Genomic DNA, 19,067 nt, shown 5'->3' with positions numbered 1-19,067 from the left:
TGGGGACATACTCTGGTTGACAAACACTTTGGAAACAGACCAAGATGTTGGGGCCAGGGTATACAGGGTGCAGTCAAGGCTGGAGAGTGCACTCTGTCTAGGGAAGATGGCCACCGTGTTTCAAGCAGAAATATCTGCTATCAGGGTGGGTGTGGAGGAGAATTTGTGGGGGGTGCTACAGAGGTTGTAGCATTTTCATTTATTCAGACAGCCAAGCAGCTTTGAAAGCACTGGCAGCCTCTGCAACAAGATCAACGATCGTGGCAGAATTCAACAAAGCCCTTGTTGAGCTAGGGGAAAGCAACAGGATAAACCTACTGTGGGTTCCACTCAGGAATTATTGGTAATGAGCACGCCAAGAGGTTGGCCTTGATAGGGTGATGACACCATTTATTGGACCAGAACCTGTCCTGACAACCACCAAGGCAATGATCAAAATAAAACTATGAGACTGGACAAGCAGACACCATGTAGAATATTGGGCTAAGGTCCAGAAGCAAAAATATGGAAAGGTACTGATGCTGAAGCCATGTCCTAAAGAGAAGTGTCTCAAACTTGGGCTTAAACAGAAGAGAAATGGAACTCACGGTTGGACTATTGATTGGCAGTGGGAATTTCCTAGAACACCTACATACAATGGGGATAACAGAAGAACACCCCAAATGTAGGATGTGTGGTGTGGGAGAGGAAACCATATCACATTTGATCTTTGAATGCGAGGCATTTGAGATTAAAAGACACAGAATATTCGGATCAACCAGACCTGAAGAAACTGTGTCTAGCAAAGCACTGGTAAAGGATCTCCTTGCACTGTTCAAGGGCATTGGTTGGCTTTACTTGAGACACAGGGAACGATACCACACAATAAACTCAGCAAGGGGCTTCACCAATGTTGTTTTCACTTCCCTGATAAAATTAAATCAAATCAATCCCCATCTCAGGCCCTCCTCAGCCACCAAGACTATGTCTCCCATCATGCGCAGTTGCTCACAATGTGGCCACAGCAGCCACAGACAGTGGTCATGTGTGTGTGAGTTCTGTTAGTATGACTGTGTGTGCGTATGTGAGAGAGAGAGAGAGAGAGAGAGGGAGAGAGAGAGTGTCAGCGTTTCTTCCATGCTGTAACTTGGTGCTGTTTTCCTTCGTTACTATTTGCTAACACATTACTGTACTCAGTGTCTGTCCAACTTTCTCTTCTAAACTGCACACTATGCTATTACTTACGAGCCACAATGTATCATCTGTCTTGCTTGCGCATAACACACAGCTAAAAGGCTATATTTCCACATCAGTTTCTGTACCTTCCCTTGTCACACGAACTTGTATCCTATCCTTCTATCCCCTCCCCATCCCCACTATTTTTCCTTTCTTATATTATACAAACCTCACCTAATCTAGTCATATATGCTGTCTCCATTCTTCATATGTATCCACCCACAGCCTGCGACACACATTGCAAACTTGCTTTTATCTCATTGTGCTTTCACATCCATTCCAGTGGGTTTTTGCCTTTAACTATCAGCCTACTCCCTCAGGTTTCACCTTGATTCCCCATACTTCAACCGTTCCTTCTTTTTTGTGATTTTTTTCTACATTTTTTGTGTATTTTGTGAATTTTTTGCACATATTTCTAGGTTGATTATGCAGTTTTCTATGTTTTTTATGCATGGATTCTTGTTCCTTCCATCTGCGCCAATACAGAAAAGTTTACTTATCCCTAGCCAGAACCCTTTTCCACATACTGTTCCTGCATTGTTGCTTGGCTCATGGAATCCCCCTATATGGCCGTAACAACAAATTACACATCCTATGTTGCACACTCTCCTTCCACAATAAACGCCATTTGTTCAGAGTCTGCCAGTCTTTAACCCTCATCAACATGCTCCTGAAAACCCATGTCAACCAGGCCCAAACCTTCTTACAATACCTCCTCTCCATCTATAAAATTCTCCTGCTATGCAATCCCAAGTTCCTGGATCCTATCCCACACACTGAAACTCTTGCCCTCCAGGAACTAGAGCAACATACACAATACCACCTCAAAAAAACTCTTCAAGCTGTTCAGCTCCTACTCTCGTATTGGACTATCATTATACACCACCTCTACAACAATCTCAAAACCTCCCCAACATCCCCTGATTGCTGACAAACCCTGCCTTGCAGACCTACTACAGTTACCCCATCTTCAAAAACTCCCACCCACCATCATACAGAACCACAACATAACAGATCAAAAACACAGTCATGAACCTTTCTCCAAAAGCCTAAGCCCCACAGAAGTATCAGTCCTTTCCAAAGGCCTCACCTTTTGCCCCACTCCCAAAGACTGGTTAAAGAACTTCTCTCCTTCTCCCCATCCCTACAGTGAAAACACTTTTTGGCTACCAACCCTACCAATCAGACTCAACCAGAGACCAATGTTGAACCCTCCCAGACTCAGTTCAGTCCTCCATCCAATTGTGATCCACTCCCACTGCCCCCAAATCATTGCCTGTTAACTTCTCAGAACTTCTTAACCTCGAACCTTGCCTCACTATCATTCCCCAAATCCCTCAACATCCAAGTTAATCTTACATCTGCAGAGAGAACTGCAATCCATCACCAAAAGCTGCTCCTGACCTTACAGCCCTATCTTCTGACGAGGGCTCTATCACTGTTGTTTTGAACCACAAGGAGTACATAGCAGAGGCCAGAGTCATCCACCTACAATCCCTGCCATAGTGACCCCATTCCAGAAATCTAGCAGGATCTCCAGTCACTCCTCAAATCATTATGCCCATCCCAGAACCTCTCCCTAAAATCAATCTCTCTCCCCATCCCTACCACTCCCCCCACACCTACCTTCCACATGCTTCCTAAAGTCCATAAACCCAACCACACAGGATGCCCCGTTGGGGCCAGTTACTGTACCCCCACTAAGAGAATCTATGTTCTCATAGACCAACACCTCCTGTATAAAGGATGCCACCCATTTCATCAACTGACTCTTGACAGTTCCATCTCCTTTGCCACATTATGTCCTGCTCAACATTATTGGTGTCACCTCCATTTACACTAACATTCCTAATGTCCATGGCACAGTAGCTATTGAATTCTACCTTTCCCAACACCTGACAGATTCCAAGCCTACTACCTTCTTTCTGGTCACCATAATCAACTATATCCACACCCACCATCACTTCTCCTATGAAGACATCACCAACATACAAATCCAGGGTATGGGAACGGGCAGCTGCATGGTAGCATCCTATGGCAACCTATTCTTGGGGAATCAGTATACCAAACCCCTCACCTGGTTCAGATTCATTGATGACATCTTTGTGATCTGGATAAACGGTGACAAAAACCTTTCCACATCCCTCCAGAGCCTGAACACCTTCTCTCCCATTCGTTTCACCTGGTCCTCCTCAACCCAACAAGTCACCTTCCTTGTTAACAATATCCACCTCAAAGATGGATATTTCAGTGCTTCCACCCATATCAAACCTACCAACCACCACCAATAGCTCCACTTTGACAGCTGCCACACATTCCACACCAAGACGTCCCTTCCATACAGCCTAGCCACACAAGGCTGTTGCATCTGTAGGGACGAGCTGTGCTTCTAGAAATATACCAAGGCTCTCACCGAGGCCTTCACAGACCATAATTACCCTCCCAACCACGTACAGAAACAGATATCCCATGCCTTATCTCTCCAGTCACCCCTCACCCCCCCACCCACCAACACCACCACCAAAGTCCCACCACCCAACCAAATAGGAGCAGTCTCCTCATGACTCAGTACCACCCAGGATTGGAGAAACTGAATCACATTCTCCACCACAGTTTTGACTACCTCTTGTCATGCCCTGAGATGAGGATTGTCCTATCCACTATCCTTCCAACCCCTCCCACAGTGATATTCTGCTGCCCAACGAACCTAAAAATTATCCTTGTCCATTCCTACACAACCCCTGCTCCCAAGCACTTGTCTCATCCCTTTAATAGACCTCTATGGAAGGCTGTCCTATACTTCCTCCCACCACCATCTACTCAAGTCCGGTCATAGGCATCACCTTTCCCATCAGAGGCAGGGCTGACTGTGAAACCAGTCATGTAATCTACAAGCTAAGCTACAACCATTGTGCTGTGTTCTATATAGTCATGACAACCCAGAAGCTGTCTGTCTGCAAGAATGTCCACTGACAAACTGTGGCCAAGAAACAGCTGGTCCACTCTTTTGATGGGCATGTTGCCCAACACAACATTCGTTTTAGTGACTGCTTCACAGCCTGCGTCTAGTTTAGAAGAATGCTTTTTTGGCCAAAAGCTTACTTGTTTGATAGTCTTTTAGTTGTGCTTATCCATGACTCACCGTCACCGCTATGTGGTGAGTTGCAATCTGTTCTTTCCATAATAATGTCATTATTCCATCCTGGATTATCCGTTGTTTTATTTTCATAATTCACAACAAGTAAAAAATAAATAAAATTAAGAAAAAGAAAAAAAAGCATAGTATTCTATCTCAGAGATACTATTTAGCATTAAATAAATTCACGAAAGCTTAAATGTAAATTCCAGCAGTAAGTAACTCATTATTAGTCTGCCCAATAATGATGTAGCACAAGGTATTCCTTAAACAATAAAAATCCCAGTACTGCAGTGTTAAACAAAACAATTATTAGTCGAGCATGTCAGAAAAATTAATGAAGGGTAAAAGTAGGAGAGTTAAGAATAAATTACCTACCATAGGAAAGAAATAACTACAAGACTTATCAATGTGAAGATGTTATAGGTACATATAAAATTCAGTAAGAGGGGCCAGATGTAATTATCATACACATTACCACTGACAACATGTCTTTCACAGAACATACACAGCCTTCACAGTCCATGCTCAAAGTGACCTCTCTTTAGTTTCCAAATATTGAGCAAGCATATGCATCATGCTTCCCTGAACATTTCACTGCATAACTTCATCTACAGTTACAAGAGCTGCAGGGAAGTATGTTAGCCATTCTTCCATATTCATGGGTGAAGAAGAATAAACACACTCCTTCAACTGCCCCCACAAGATGAAATCTAGTGGATTCAAATCAGTCAAATATTAAGATCGTAACACGGAATCTCCATGACTAATCCATTTTCTAGGAAAGGTTCTGGCTGTTTGTTGCAATGCAGGCAATTACCTAGATACCTCAATGTACTTCATTTCAGTTCTTGGTGTATAGCTTTTATAGCGGCTTTCTCATTAGCTGGAGCAAGTCTAGCCTATGGATGAACTCTGCTCAGTGATGGAAAAAGAAGGGAACATGTCTCTGAAGTGAAGCTCCAGATGATTATAATACAAATGGTAACACAGTACCTTTGAAGTGCGCTGCTGGCCCCGCTGGTGACGAAATGTGTTTAAGAAATTTAATGGGTTTAAAAATGGCAAACTTGATAATTGGTCCTAATCAACAGAACCCATGGCATAAGGATATACTGAAAACTGGATTTTAATGCACTTGGTGGAGTAGTGTGAAAGAATACGTTTACACAATGTGACTAAAAGAATACGTTTACACAATGTGACTATGTGATTTGCATAGTTGCACAGGAACTACCTAGGATACATGTCATTATTATACACTTTTATGGCCTCATTAAACCACTATGCACAATCCTTTTCTTACCAACTTCTTTAATTAAACCATGTTTCATTCCTTCTGCCCAGTATTTCTTCATTTGTTCTGATCTTTCCTGTATTTCCTCATCTGTCAATTGTCTATTTTTGGTTTGAATCTTATTTTCTTGTTTTCAGTTTCCTGGGATTTTCTGCTTCATTTTGTAGATCATCCAGGACTATTTCTAGTTCTTCCGTATCCTCTCTAATTTCTTTGTCACTATAATTCTTCTTGTTGATTTGGTTTCTGGGTCCTCTTGATGTGCCCAAATGAAGAAACCCTCTTCTTACGTATAGTATCTGTAACAGGCTCCATCTCCAGCACACCACTTCGTTTGGCACTGTTCTCCATTGTCCTCCTTTATGACACACGCGATGAAAACACACACACACACACACACACACATTCTTTTCGCGTATTTTGTATAAAACCTGCTGTAATTGTTGTATAGTGATTAAGAAGCCACACACCATATCACGAAGTCTAAGATTAGGAAACATACATCTACAACTATACACTGCAAACCACTGCAAAGTGCATGGCAGAGGGTACATGCCACTGTGCGAGTCATTAGGGTTGTTTCCTATTCCACTAAAATAAGGAGCGCAAGAAAAATTATTGTTTAAATGCCTCTGTGTGTGCTGTAATTAATCTTATCTTGTCTCCACAATCCCTATGAGAGTGGCATGTAGGGGTTTGTGGTATATTTCTAGAGTCATCACTGAAAGCCAGTTCTTGAAACTTTGTTGGCAGACTTTCTCGGGTTAGTTTCCCTCTTTCTTCAAAACTGCCAGTTCAGTTCTTCAAGTATTATAGTGCAAAATTCCATCCGCTGTACTAACTGAGTAGTATAACTTTTCAATATGAAATTAAGATGCTTGTTGTACATGTGATTAAGCTGTTCTTTGCTTTTCATTTTGTACCAAAAATACGCACATCCAAGAAATTGTGCTTTGGCACACGCTATAGTTAATTTTGGTTCACTCTGTATATTAAGTGTCTCCTGAATCCCAGTCATCTTCATCAGTAAATTTATGTCATAACATAAATAAATTAAAATGATTCCTAAGGGCATTTAACCCCTGTTTTGTAATGTAAAACTGGTGATGTTAAATCTGCATCCTAATTCCTTGTTCTTCTATATCTTGATACATCATAAGAAACATGCAGATTCAACTAAAGATGTAATATTTAAAGTCTTATAACTTTGTTCAAGCACAAACATAATGGCAGGAGCAAGAAGAGTCTGAGAAAGAACAATGCCACGTGTTAGTGGCATCATAATTTCTTCAGAGCCTTTAAGTGTAAGTACTGTCTTCCATTCACCAAAAAAGAAATTTAAAAGGAAATGCAGACTCACTCACAGGGACAATTTTAATAAAGACATGGTCTGCAGGAACATATGTTAGAATACTACAGCAGAGCAAAGCATCCTACAGACAGTAAAGTCCATAACCAACTACAACACAAAATTGAAAATGAGGATTTGGAAATACCCATTCTTTGCTTTCTAAAAGACTTGGGTTGTAAGTTCCAAAAATGTAAGGATGGACACAAATCACTTATGGAACAAAGTGATATTGCTGCCTCGAGAACTACAGTCTTGTGAACTTCACATTTATTGCATACAGAAGGTAATAGGCATGTGGTTTGTCTGGAAGAAACTTGAGTTTCGCAAAACCATACAAAAAAAAACATACTTGGCATGGCTCCAAGAGCATAGTGGCCTGAACGTGCCTCAGATACTTTTTTATAGCATATATCAGTGTTCTGGATAATTGGTGCATTGATGAAGAGTCTGTAACAGCTGCAATTTTTTTTTCTTTTTTGTGCTATAATGAATATTTTTGATGATACTGGGCCAAATCAAAACCAAATACTTTTAAAAATTTCACAAAAGTTCCACAAAACATTGAAATTTCATAACCATTTACCATCAACTGTTTCAAGACAGCAACAATACCATACATCACATCTTTCTTTGAACAATTTAGATCAAATGTAAATTATGTCGGAAAGAGCTTATAAGTATCCTACAAACAACATTCGATCACACAGACTTCAGACCAAAACTTAATGTTAGATGAATGTATGATGTCTGTTTTTTCACACATGTCCAAAAGAACCAGAAACCATGTATTCATATAATTGATTCGCCTTAATGAACAATGAATCCACTGCCTTCAGTGCAGATGCGTAATGACATTCGATCACCTGCGGGAATCATAAAGTAGTGAGCAAGGAGGACATGGATGGTGACTGTGAACAGATGGTGCTTGGTGGGTATGTGGGTAGGCTGGGAGACGTGACAAGATAGTGCACGCAATTACTATAAACACTGTGTCGAGAGGGTGCAGTGATTGACACAACTGCCTTGTAAGCAGGAGATTCCTGGTTGAATCTCAGTCTGGCACACATTTTCACTCATCACTGCTGATTCTATTTAAAGTCCCAGTGCAGCTAACATCAATAGTTACTTCCCTTTCCTTTCTCCTTTCTCCCCCATCCACATTCAATTTGCATAATGAGTAATAAATGTTATTTCATATTCAAAAGGTTTTCAACATAAACAGTAATAATAAATACTTTTAGTTTCAATATACAGGAAAATTTTCAATTTCAGCATATAACATTACAGAGCAATCTATTCCTGACATTCTGAGATTATTTCCTTATAATAAGTCACCTACGTATCTACCACATAATATCTACATAAAAAAGAAGATGGATAGAAGATATTTACGAAAAGTTAAAGATATGAGTTACATAAAGAATGCAGTCTGGAAAACAAATTTTCCAAAATAATATTGCATGAGCATCAAGTCCCTGATAATTTTACATGCTTCCAGATTATGAGATGAAAAATACACTCCTGGAAATTGAAATAAGAACACCGTGAATTCATTGTCCCACGAAGGGGAAACTTTATTGACACATTCCTGGGGTCAGATACATCACATGATCACACTGACAGAACCACAGGCACATAGACACAGGCAACAGAGCATGCACAATGTCGGCAGTAGTACAGTGTATATCCACCTTTCGCATTAATGCAGGCTGCTATTCTCCCATGGAGATGATCGTAGAGATGCTGGATGTAGTCCTGTGGAACGGCTTGCCATGCCATTTCCACCGGGCGCCTCAGTTGGACCAGCGTTCGTGCTGGACGTGCAGACCGCGTGAAACGACGCTTCATCCAGTCCCAAACATGCTCAATGGGGGACAGATCCGGAGATCTTGCTGGCCAGGGTAGTTGACTTACACCTTCTAGAGCACGTTGGGTGGCACGGAATACATGCGAACATGCATTGTCCTGTTGGAACAGCAAGTTCCCTTGCCGGTCTAGGAATGGTAGAACGATGGGTTCGATGACGGTTTGGATGTACCGTGCACTATTCAGTGTCCCCTCGACGATCACCAGAGGTGTACGGCCAGTGTAGGAGATCGCTCCCCACACCATGATGCCGGGTGTTGGCCCTGTGTGCCTCGGTCGTATGCAGTCCTGATTGTGGCGCTCACCTGCACGGTGCCAAACACGCATACGACCATCATTGGCACCAAGGCAGAAGCGACTCTCATCGCTGAAGACGACACGTCTCCATTCGTCCCTCCATTCACGCCTGTCGCGACACCACTGGAGGCGGGCTGCACGATGTTGGGGCGTGAGCGGAAGACGGCCTAACGGTGTGCGAGACCGTAGCCCAGCTTCATGGAGACGGTTGCGAATGGTCCTCGCCGATACCCCAGGAGCAACAGTGTCCCTAATTTGCTGGGAAGTGGCGGTGCGGTCCCCTATGGCACTGCGTAGTATCCTAAGGTCTTGGCGTGCATCCGTGCGTCGCTGCGGTCCGGTCCCAGGTCGACGGGCAAGTGCACCTTCCGCCGACCACTGGCGACAACATCGATGTACTGTGGAGACCCCACGCCCCACGTGTTGAGCAATTCGGCGGTACGTCCACCCGGCCTCCCGCATGCCCACTATTCACCCTCACTCAAAGTCCGTCAACTGCACATACGGTTCACGTTCACGCTGTCACGGCATGTTACCAGTGTTAAAGACTGCGATGGAGCTCCGTATGCCACTGCAAACTGGCTGACACTGACGGCGGCGGTGCACAAATGCTGCGCAGCTAGCGCCATTCGACGGCCAACACCGCGGTTCCTGGTGTGTCCGCTGTGCCGTGCGTGTGATCATTGCTTGTACATCCCTCTCACAGTGTCCGGAGCAAGTATGGTGGGTCTGACACACCGGTGTCAATGGGTTCTTTTTTCCATTTCCAGGAGTGTATGTTGTATTCCCATAAATGTCTCTATAAAGTACAAAATACAATCCTACACCACTAACATTTGATTAATTTACAAACTTACATAACGTGAAGCATGTGACATGGCATATTTCGAAAAAGTATTCAATTTATTTTCACACTCATCTCAGCAACTTTTGTTTGCACTATATTTCCAAAAGTTTTTCATTCAGAAAAAATATAGTTTAGTATAGATTGATCTTAAATCTTAAAAGTGGAAATGTTTTCATAGGTAATTTGACTTACCGAATGTTCTGTATGTTTCTAGAGTAAAATGGAGCTGCTCATATATGTACTATGAAATTGGCACTAAAAGCGTCACTTGTACCTGTGTTAGATCAGTTCAGCTCAGGACACTCTCCATTTTGTAAGCTCTTAAAACAATGAGCTACTGCACAATAACTCTTTGCTTCAACATTATGACATACAGTATACAAGAGAGTTTCCATATTTAGCGAAAATGTTACAGACCCACATGACAAATAGAGATTGTGGTCCTCTGAAGGTATGTTCATTAACAATCCTCATGAGAAATTTCCTGTAACCCATCTGTTTCAGATACAGTCATTATTTCAATAGCAAATTCCAGCCTTACCAGTTCTCTGTTTAGCGCCTGTCCAACATACTGCCTTGAAAAACACCTGAACTTTCTTCTGGCTGTTTTATCTATAAATCTACAAAAAAAAACACATTACTGGCAACACTGATTTCATAGAGATCTTTTCACTTTTGTCAAACTATTACTGGAGCCAAAACCCTCACAAAACCTACTACAACACAATTGATTTTGCTATTACTTTCCTTTACCTCACTATCAAAGAGATTTTTACATCTGTAAATTGGTTATTTGTTTGGGATTTTTACTTCTGTAAATTGTCTACTTATATGCTTTTTATGTTACTGTTTTCTTCTAATTTAGTTTTTAGTCATTCTCTACTCTTTTGTATTTCAGATTTCAGTTCACATGTTAAGCAGTCAGTACCGGATTTCATTTCACTTTTCAGTTCATCTAATTTAGCTGATATTGTTCTGAACAAATTGTCCTGGTCTGGTTTTCATTCAACTTGCAAATGGTCTGAGTCCTGAACCACATCCAATGCCCTGGCCCGGTACACACTGACTCACTTATAGATTTTTCACTTTTTATCATGTTTACTACTTTCAAAAACTACACACATCAAAAAACAGAAAATTTTTAATATCTTCTGCATTTTTCTTGTCTCTTCTTTCAAAGTCCTGCTTGACGATCTTATGTCTAAATTTTTACTTTTATTTGCTAGTAGTCCCAGTTATTGGAATTCACGTTTAGCATCATGTTCTCTTCAATATTTTTTTTTCTTCAAAATATTGTTTTCACATACTAACATACTTCTGAAAAAATTCATATCCCAGCTAGAGCCCGCACATATTCCCCTTAGATATTTCATATTGAATATGAAGCCTTATTGCAATCTAGTGTTATACTCAATTTCTGCAATATATGCAATGTCTTTCTAAGGGAAGACAATATTTTATTAATATTACTTAACTCAAAGTAGGCATCAGCGAATGGGTGTAGCTCTCATTGCATAAACTTGTTGAAATTAAATAAGGTCCAGGGTGCTTGCTTTGATAAAACTAGAGCTTACATCCAGTTTCCTGGCATCAACACTTTTTATTTTTAGATCATTCTTGTAAAATAACACCTTCACATAATGCAGAAACACTATTGTACACTATATGTTGTAATGTTCATGCAAAGACATAATGTACGGTATCTCATTGTTCCAAGAGCTTACAAAACATGTGTACCCCGAACTGAAAAGCTAACCTGACAGAAGAACAAGTGATACCTTTGGCACGAATTTCAAAATATATGTATAAGTTACATTTTATTCTAGAAACATCCAGAACAAATTAACAATGAGAACATTTCCACTTTTAGATTTAAGATCCATCTATACTAAACTATACTTCTTGTGAATGAAAAACTTTTGGATATACAGTGCACATAAAACAACACATGCTTCACATAACGTAGGTCTGTAAATTAATCAAATGTAAGTGACATCTGTTGTCAACAATGTTACACCTATTATCACCAAGAAATAAAAACGAAGGTGTATTTTGTACTTTGTAGAGTCATTTATGGGAAAACAACAATATTAATGTATTATAACCCAGAACTATGTAAAATTATTAATATGTAATGGACCAACTTTGAGAAATACAGAACTTCATCATAGTGCTAGTGCATTTTGTGTAATCATGCAAAAAAAATGAATAATTTACGTTACATCCAAAAATTGGTACAACTGTAAGATAAGAAATAATGTGGTATCACTGGCATCCAAATTCTGAAAAGTTACTTTAAATATTAGTTTGTAATATCATGAAGAAGCTCACATATGTAAAAGAAATTATCAATATCATATCTATTCATTCTCACGTCAACGTCCCATTTTCTCAACATATACTAACCAAACAAATATAAATGAGGTATTGCTAGAAAGGATTTTTAACTGGCTCCTGACACTGCATACTGATTTTGAGCTTCAATGTAAAAATGTAACATAAAAGAAACTCTTTAACTGTCAAACACAAAAGGGCATCATATATGCTCAGCTGCATACCTACATTTTATGAAGCTAAGTTACTAATCACAAATAGGAAACTCTCTTTTCATATTATCGTAATTCAAATACCATTTTTTTGTTTTAAAGTAATTATTAACTGGATAATTTACACACAAAATATTCACAGATTATAATCATAACCATTGTGGTAATTCATTATCTCTGTCTGTTACACAAGTTGCCTTTTCTAAAGGAGTACACTTTCTGAAAAAATAAATATATTTGTCACTGTCATCTTGAACTGTGATTTACCTATTGCTACTACAGCCTAACAAGCTTACATTAAATACAAAGTTCAATTAAAATTGCTGCACTAGTGTCAGTCATAGTCGAGGGAAAGGGACATTTTATCAAAATTCAATGAAGGCGTGGTTGATCGATGAAATCTGGGGCCGCTAGCAGAGTGTGGTAACAGATGACAGCCAGCAGGCCAGACAAGGTAAACATGGCACTTGCGGGCATGGAGCTGCGACAGTGGTATTGCACTCACGATTTGTTTTGAGTGGAGAAACAATGAGGCAGGAAACTGCAGTGTTGCTTTAAGTTATTGTAATGTATGAGGTGGGATACTAGGCCAGAGCCAGGAGTGCAATTTGTAAATGGCTGACATGTGGGAATTTATCCCTGCCATAGGTTCTGTCTCTCTCTGACACTACGTCAGAAGTGAGGGAGAAACCAATACAAATAGATGGGCAATTTTAGCTTGACAGCTGACTGGAAATTACCAGATGCTATTAGAGCCGACCAACAGGCCACAGCAGGGAAACCGACAAGTTCGCCCACTGACGCACGAACAAATCACCCTACACTGTGCATCTGATATATGACTTATCGGACACAAAAATGATGGAAAATCTAACTGTTGCAGGTTGCTGATGCTGACAGATACTTCAACACCGGCACCCAGCGGTAGCCGCTGAGCAAAACCACCGCACAACGTCAAACGTATGAACGTGCATGATACCCACTACTAACAAAGCCTACCCTTGCATGACCTATCGTAGCCAGCAAGACATCTGCTACTACTCTTACCACCCGACCTAGCTATCGCAGAGGTTTTTTTCCCTTGGCTCTTGCCTTGGCAATTTTTATCCTCTGCGCTTCAAACCGCTACCCTTCGTTCGACTTCGACCCAATCAATCTCCAGATGAGTGTGTATTAATGGTTAACCTTAACCAGATGTACGCAAACATCGAAGTACCCACATCCTGCGACACCTCACTCTAGCGAAAACTAACCCTTATTCATAGATGGCAGTAGACCTTTTCAGTTGGCCATCATGCCAGTGTGGGCATGGAGGGGCTCCAGCTTGACAGAATGTGCCAGGCTGGTCGAGTGTCGGGACGGACCGGTGCTGGTCTACACTTATAGGGGCCAGTCTGACAGAAATGTTATAAGTATTCAGCATAAACTTGTACTTTGTTTCTATGTTCTTGTTCGGGCTATATTCCACCTCCTGGGACACAACAGTGGGGTGGGACGGTCTGGCAGCCCGGAACTTAGAGATTGCAAGGTCTGCCTGAGAGAGGACGGTGAAAGTTGTCTGCAGTGGGTCCAGGAGGGTCTCAGATCCACTACAGTCTACAGGACACGTTTGCTTCCCTCGTGGTGTACCAGTGTCCGGGCGAGACGTACGCTGTGGGAGGGGCAGCAGCCCTGCAACAGTGTCAGAGACAGTGGAGGGTGTTGCCATCCGGCAAGAACCACTAGCAGCAAGTTGCGGCACAGTGTCCAGGAGGGCGCAGGTTCAAGTCCAGTCCTGTCCTGGGAGCAGCGGCGGCCTAAGGGCCACGGGTGACCAGTACATCCACCTTCATCCCATGGTTGGACAGAGCAGGCCAAACGGGGTGGAGGGCAGTGAGGAACGGGGACTGTAGCAGTCTCCGGAATTCCGGGAAGCAGTGCAGTGCAAGTTCCAACGCATTGGCAGGTGTCAACCGGGAGAGCAGCGGCCGACTTCCATCGACGGGCGGCTTTGATGATGACAGCAGCAGTGTCGGCATAGCAGGAGTCTGCTGAGCCAGCTGGAATCACGGGACATCAGCGGGCAGCATGCTGACACTATGCTCCACCATCGAGTACTGCAAATTAGCTGCATAACGCAATGTTACCGAATACCGCTGTATCACTCTGCACTGCCCCTCGACGCTCTTTATCTTGCTTGGCCACCTGACGAAATATGGCACGGTGGGTTCTGGAGTCCAGGGTTCGACACACTGACCCCGCAACAAAATCTCAAAATACAGTTAGAGGTTATTGTGGCCTTAGTGATATATCACGTAAGAAGCAAACACAACATTGTATTTTATATTCATATTTTTCATTACACTTCTCTTCGACAACAGGTAAATGTAAATGTTATAGTCAGAAGTTGGAAATTACAAGTAAAACTGGTATATTATTACTTAAAACTATAAAAATGTGAATGTTTCACACGGGTCCCCTGGTAATAGAGATATACCTTATAATAAGCATCTGCCTGTTTAGTGCCATGCTTATAATTATTTTTGTACATGCTTTGCAGTAACAACATTTTTTTGCCTAAATGCAGTGCCTTTTTTATTTTACTTGTTCCATATTGAGATATATTTCTCCCAACTACTAAGAACAAAAACAGCTACACTACCAGCAAACCTTTTATAAATAGGTATAATGCCACAATATTCATTCAACTTGTTACTGACCCCAAGAAGGATTTCCACTGAGTAAAAATGGGTTGTAATTAGGAACGACATCACATTCAGTTACATTTCCAACATCACGTCCAGGATGAGTAGGTGGTGGAACATGTCTCATTAGTTTAAAGTTGCAGACTGATTTATTCTCTTTGTGTGATGCCGCATTATTTCCTGGTTCCAATAGACGAACTGTGGGAAACAGAAAGAAAATTTCATAAACTACTTAACTGTCCATTGCTTTTAGTGTTTGTTGATACTTTTAACAAACCACTTGATGCGTGGTTTAAAGCAATTAAAGGAAATTCAGTGTCTCACAATTTTATGACAACAGCTTCTGGGGGAGCAGGGATTTCACTAACCACTATAGTCTGAGACTCGAGTGATTGTACCTGGGGAACAGCCAAGGATTTGGTGCTATTGTACTAAAGGCTTACCCAAAAATTTCCTCTGAAAATTGCTTTTAGTTGTTAAGTCACAGGAACAACTTATGAGGATAATATCTGACATCTAATGCTGACAAGAAGACCCAAACATTTGTATTCAGACAATTTACATACGAACATCAAGTAACACAAGGCTGTTACAGCACCAGTCACTACAAGCAATAACAAGAATATTAAACACTGCAGAGAATATTTCTACTTAGCAAGTGTGAAAGGAAACAGAGTGCATATTTCTCAAGTGGTAAATAACAAACATTCAACTGTAAAGCTAAAATGTGTGATATCAACTGACAAAAATCAAGATTATTTTAGAGTACTCTGTTGACAAGTATATGTCAAGCATCGGTGTGATTATTAGGACTGAACTGTTGTGAGTCTTGCATCATATAAGAAAACTGCTACGAAATCACAAATTTAATTATGCAAAAACTAAAACTAAGAGAAGAAGAACAAAATACTTACACCAGTTTGAGACACACACACACACACACACACACACACACGCAACAAATTCTTCATCATCATGTTTAAGCTCCGTAAAAACTGTCACAGGAAACAGGTTTGTGCTTGAACCTGTTTCCTGTGGCATTTTGTGACATATTTTCATCTTTGTTTCTGGTTTCTGTTTACACTGATGGCAATGATTTCCTGCAGTGCACTTCCATAGTCTGTGACGCTGTTTGTCATATAGTTTTCGTATTTTTTTCTATGTTATGTCTATTGATGAGGAAACTGTAATGATATGTGGTTCTGAACTATTAATACTCCAAAGAAGTTCACACAAGTAAAGTAAAAGGTGTTGTCATTGTTATGGGTGAAAACATAATAGAGAAGAACTGGCAGTAACAACTTGCTATAGGAGCTGAATACGGAAGATGGCTCTGGTTTTCATAACTTCACTTGGAGGTCATCCACTGACTTTAAATTCCAAATAGTATCTGAAAAAGGGGGGCACTGGTGGAAGTCCTGAAGGTTTGTGCAACGGTAACTAAGTGAAAAACATCATTAAATATGGATATTATCAAATTTTTATTTAGTTGGTGTGATTCTGCATAAATCATCAAAAATTACTTCCTTAAAAGTGTCATTACTTTCTAGGTTCCTTATGAATGCGAAAGGAGAATGAATTGTGCAGAGAATCTTTTTTTATGCTGTTCTTTTACTGCTTCGTTCACAAATTCCACAAGCAGACCTCAGACTGGTACAGAGATATGTAATAACTCGACCGTCTTCTGCATTGACCTTTGCTTTTCTTTTCTTTTCTTTTCTTTTTTTTTTTTTTTGAAAAACTCACTATAAAATGTGAAAGAACAACATGGATCAACTCTCTACACCAGACACAATACGACATACACTGAAATGCCAAAGAAACTGGTATTTTCATGCGTATTCAAATACAGGGATATATAAACAGACACAATACGGTGTTGCAGGCAGGAACGCCTATATAAGACAACAAGTGTCTGGCACAGTAGTTAGATTGGTTACTGCTGCTACAATGGCAGGTTATCAAGATTTAAGTAAATTTGAATGTGGTGTTATATTAGGCGTGTAACACGGCATCTCGAGGTAGCGATGAAGTGGAAATTTTCTGGTACAATCATTTAATGAGTGTACTGTGAATATCATGAATCTGGTAAAACATTAAATCTCTGACATTGCTGCAGCCAGAGAAAGACCTTGCAAGGACGGGACCAATGATGACTGAAGAAAATCGTTCAATGTGACCGAAGTGCAGCCTTTCTGCAAATTGCTGAGATTTCAATGCTGGGCCATCAACAAGTGTCAGCGTGCGAACCATTCAACATAGCTTCATTGATATGGGTTTTTGGATCTGAATGCCCACTTATGTACCCTTGATGACTGCAGGACACAAAGCTTTATGTCTTGTCTGGGCATGTCAACACTGACATTGGGCTGTTGATGTCTGGAAACATGTTGCTGGTCAGATGAGTCTCATTTCAAATAGTATCGAACGGAAAACATGTACAGATATGGGTACAGATATGGAGACAAACTCACAAATCCATGGACCCTGCATGTCACCAGGGGGCTGGTGGAGGCTCTCTAATAGTGTGGGACGTGTGCAGTTGGAGTGATATGAAACCCCTGACATTTCTAGATGCAACTCTGACAAGTGACACGTACATGAGCATCCTGTCTGATCATCTAGCCATTTATGTCCATTGTGCATTCCGATGGACTTGACAATCCAGGAGGGCAATGCAACACCCCACATATCCAGAATTGCTACAGAGTGGCTCCAGGAACACTCTTCTGAGTTTAAACACTTTTGCTGGTGACCAAACTCTCCAGACATGAACATTTTTGAGCATATCTGGGATGCCTTGCAACATGCTGTTCAGAAGAGATCTCCACCCCCTCGTACTCTTACGGATTTATGGACAGCTCTACAGGATTCATGGTGTCAGTTCCCTCCAGCACTACCTCAGACATTAGTTGAGTCCATGCCACATCGCGTTGCGGCCCTTCTGCATGCTCGCGAGGGCCGTACACGATATTAGGCAGGTGTACCAGTTTCTTTGGCTCTTCAGTGTATAAACATGTGCTAATGCCGTGAAGTGATGAGCTGGTGACGTGTATTAGCCGCTTGAAAAATTGTTTCTTTCGATCCATACTGACACTGCTATGAGTACTTGTTTTTGTATTTTAAAACATGCTTTGAAATGGTGTCCACAAGCAGCAACAGAAAATGTATTTTGAAAACATGTTTCAAGCTCAGAGTATACGCAGCTTCAGAGATCATACTGACCTTGAATCCTATCTACCTCCATTTCATTAACACTTAACAATAACTATCTTTCAATATCAACAATTTAAACATTTTATTTCAAAAATATAAACTTTTAGCCACAACCAGAGGAATACTTGGTGATAATGAACTAAACATTCAGAAAAAAATTAATGAAAAAAATGTAAAATAAGTTCAAATCAGCATGAATGACATTTAAATACAGATGTTAAGATATCAAGTGAATGCAGATCTAACTAGTTTCGTGTTTATATACAGTAACGTGCTTTATCAATTTTAGTTTACATGAGATGCATAATGCATTCTATGCTGACTTCAGTTTGTATGTTGAAAAAACATATTTTCCAAAGGTGGCTGTGAAAACACCTTGTAAACACATAATAAATGTTATACTGAAAACAATATTTTTACCTAGCATTTCTTGTAACAATTGAAATGTGACAATACAATTTAATCACTGGCGCATATTAACTTTAAGAAAACCATTATGTAATAATACACTTTTTTCACATCAAACAATGTTGCAGCACAAGTCTCTTCCTTTCAACTGCACATTGGTGCCAACACTGGCCAATGTTTTCATTATGGTGCCGACAATTTTGA

At 40.7% G+C, this 19,067-nt stretch overlaps 1 protein-coding gene across 1 annotated transcript in view; it reads right to left on the bottom strand.

Annotated features, from left to right (window-relative positions):
• Nucleotides 1-19,067, bottom strand: part of LOC126334654 (piRNA biogenesis protein EXD1-like) — a 127,776-nt gene that overhangs the window by 67,823 nt on the left and 40,886 nt on the right. Inside the window, exon 3 of the mRNA XM_049997099.1 lies at nucleotides 15,255-15,437. Coding sequence (XP_049853056.1) covers nucleotides 15,255-15,437 — 183 coding nt within the window. The remainder of the gene's footprint in view (nucleotides 1-15,254; nucleotides 15,438-19,067) is intronic.

This window comes from Schistocerca gregaria, chromosome 2 (genome assembly GCF_023897955.1).
Source record: "Schistocerca gregaria isolate iqSchGreg1 chromosome 2, iqSchGreg1.2, whole genome shotgun sequence".
NCBI classification, from domain to species: Eukaryota; Metazoa; Arthropoda; class Insecta; order Orthoptera; family Acrididae; genus Schistocerca; species Schistocerca gregaria.
The sequence above is the reverse complement of the archived record's forward strand: the minus strand, read 5'-3'. Positions and strand labels throughout refer to the sequence as shown.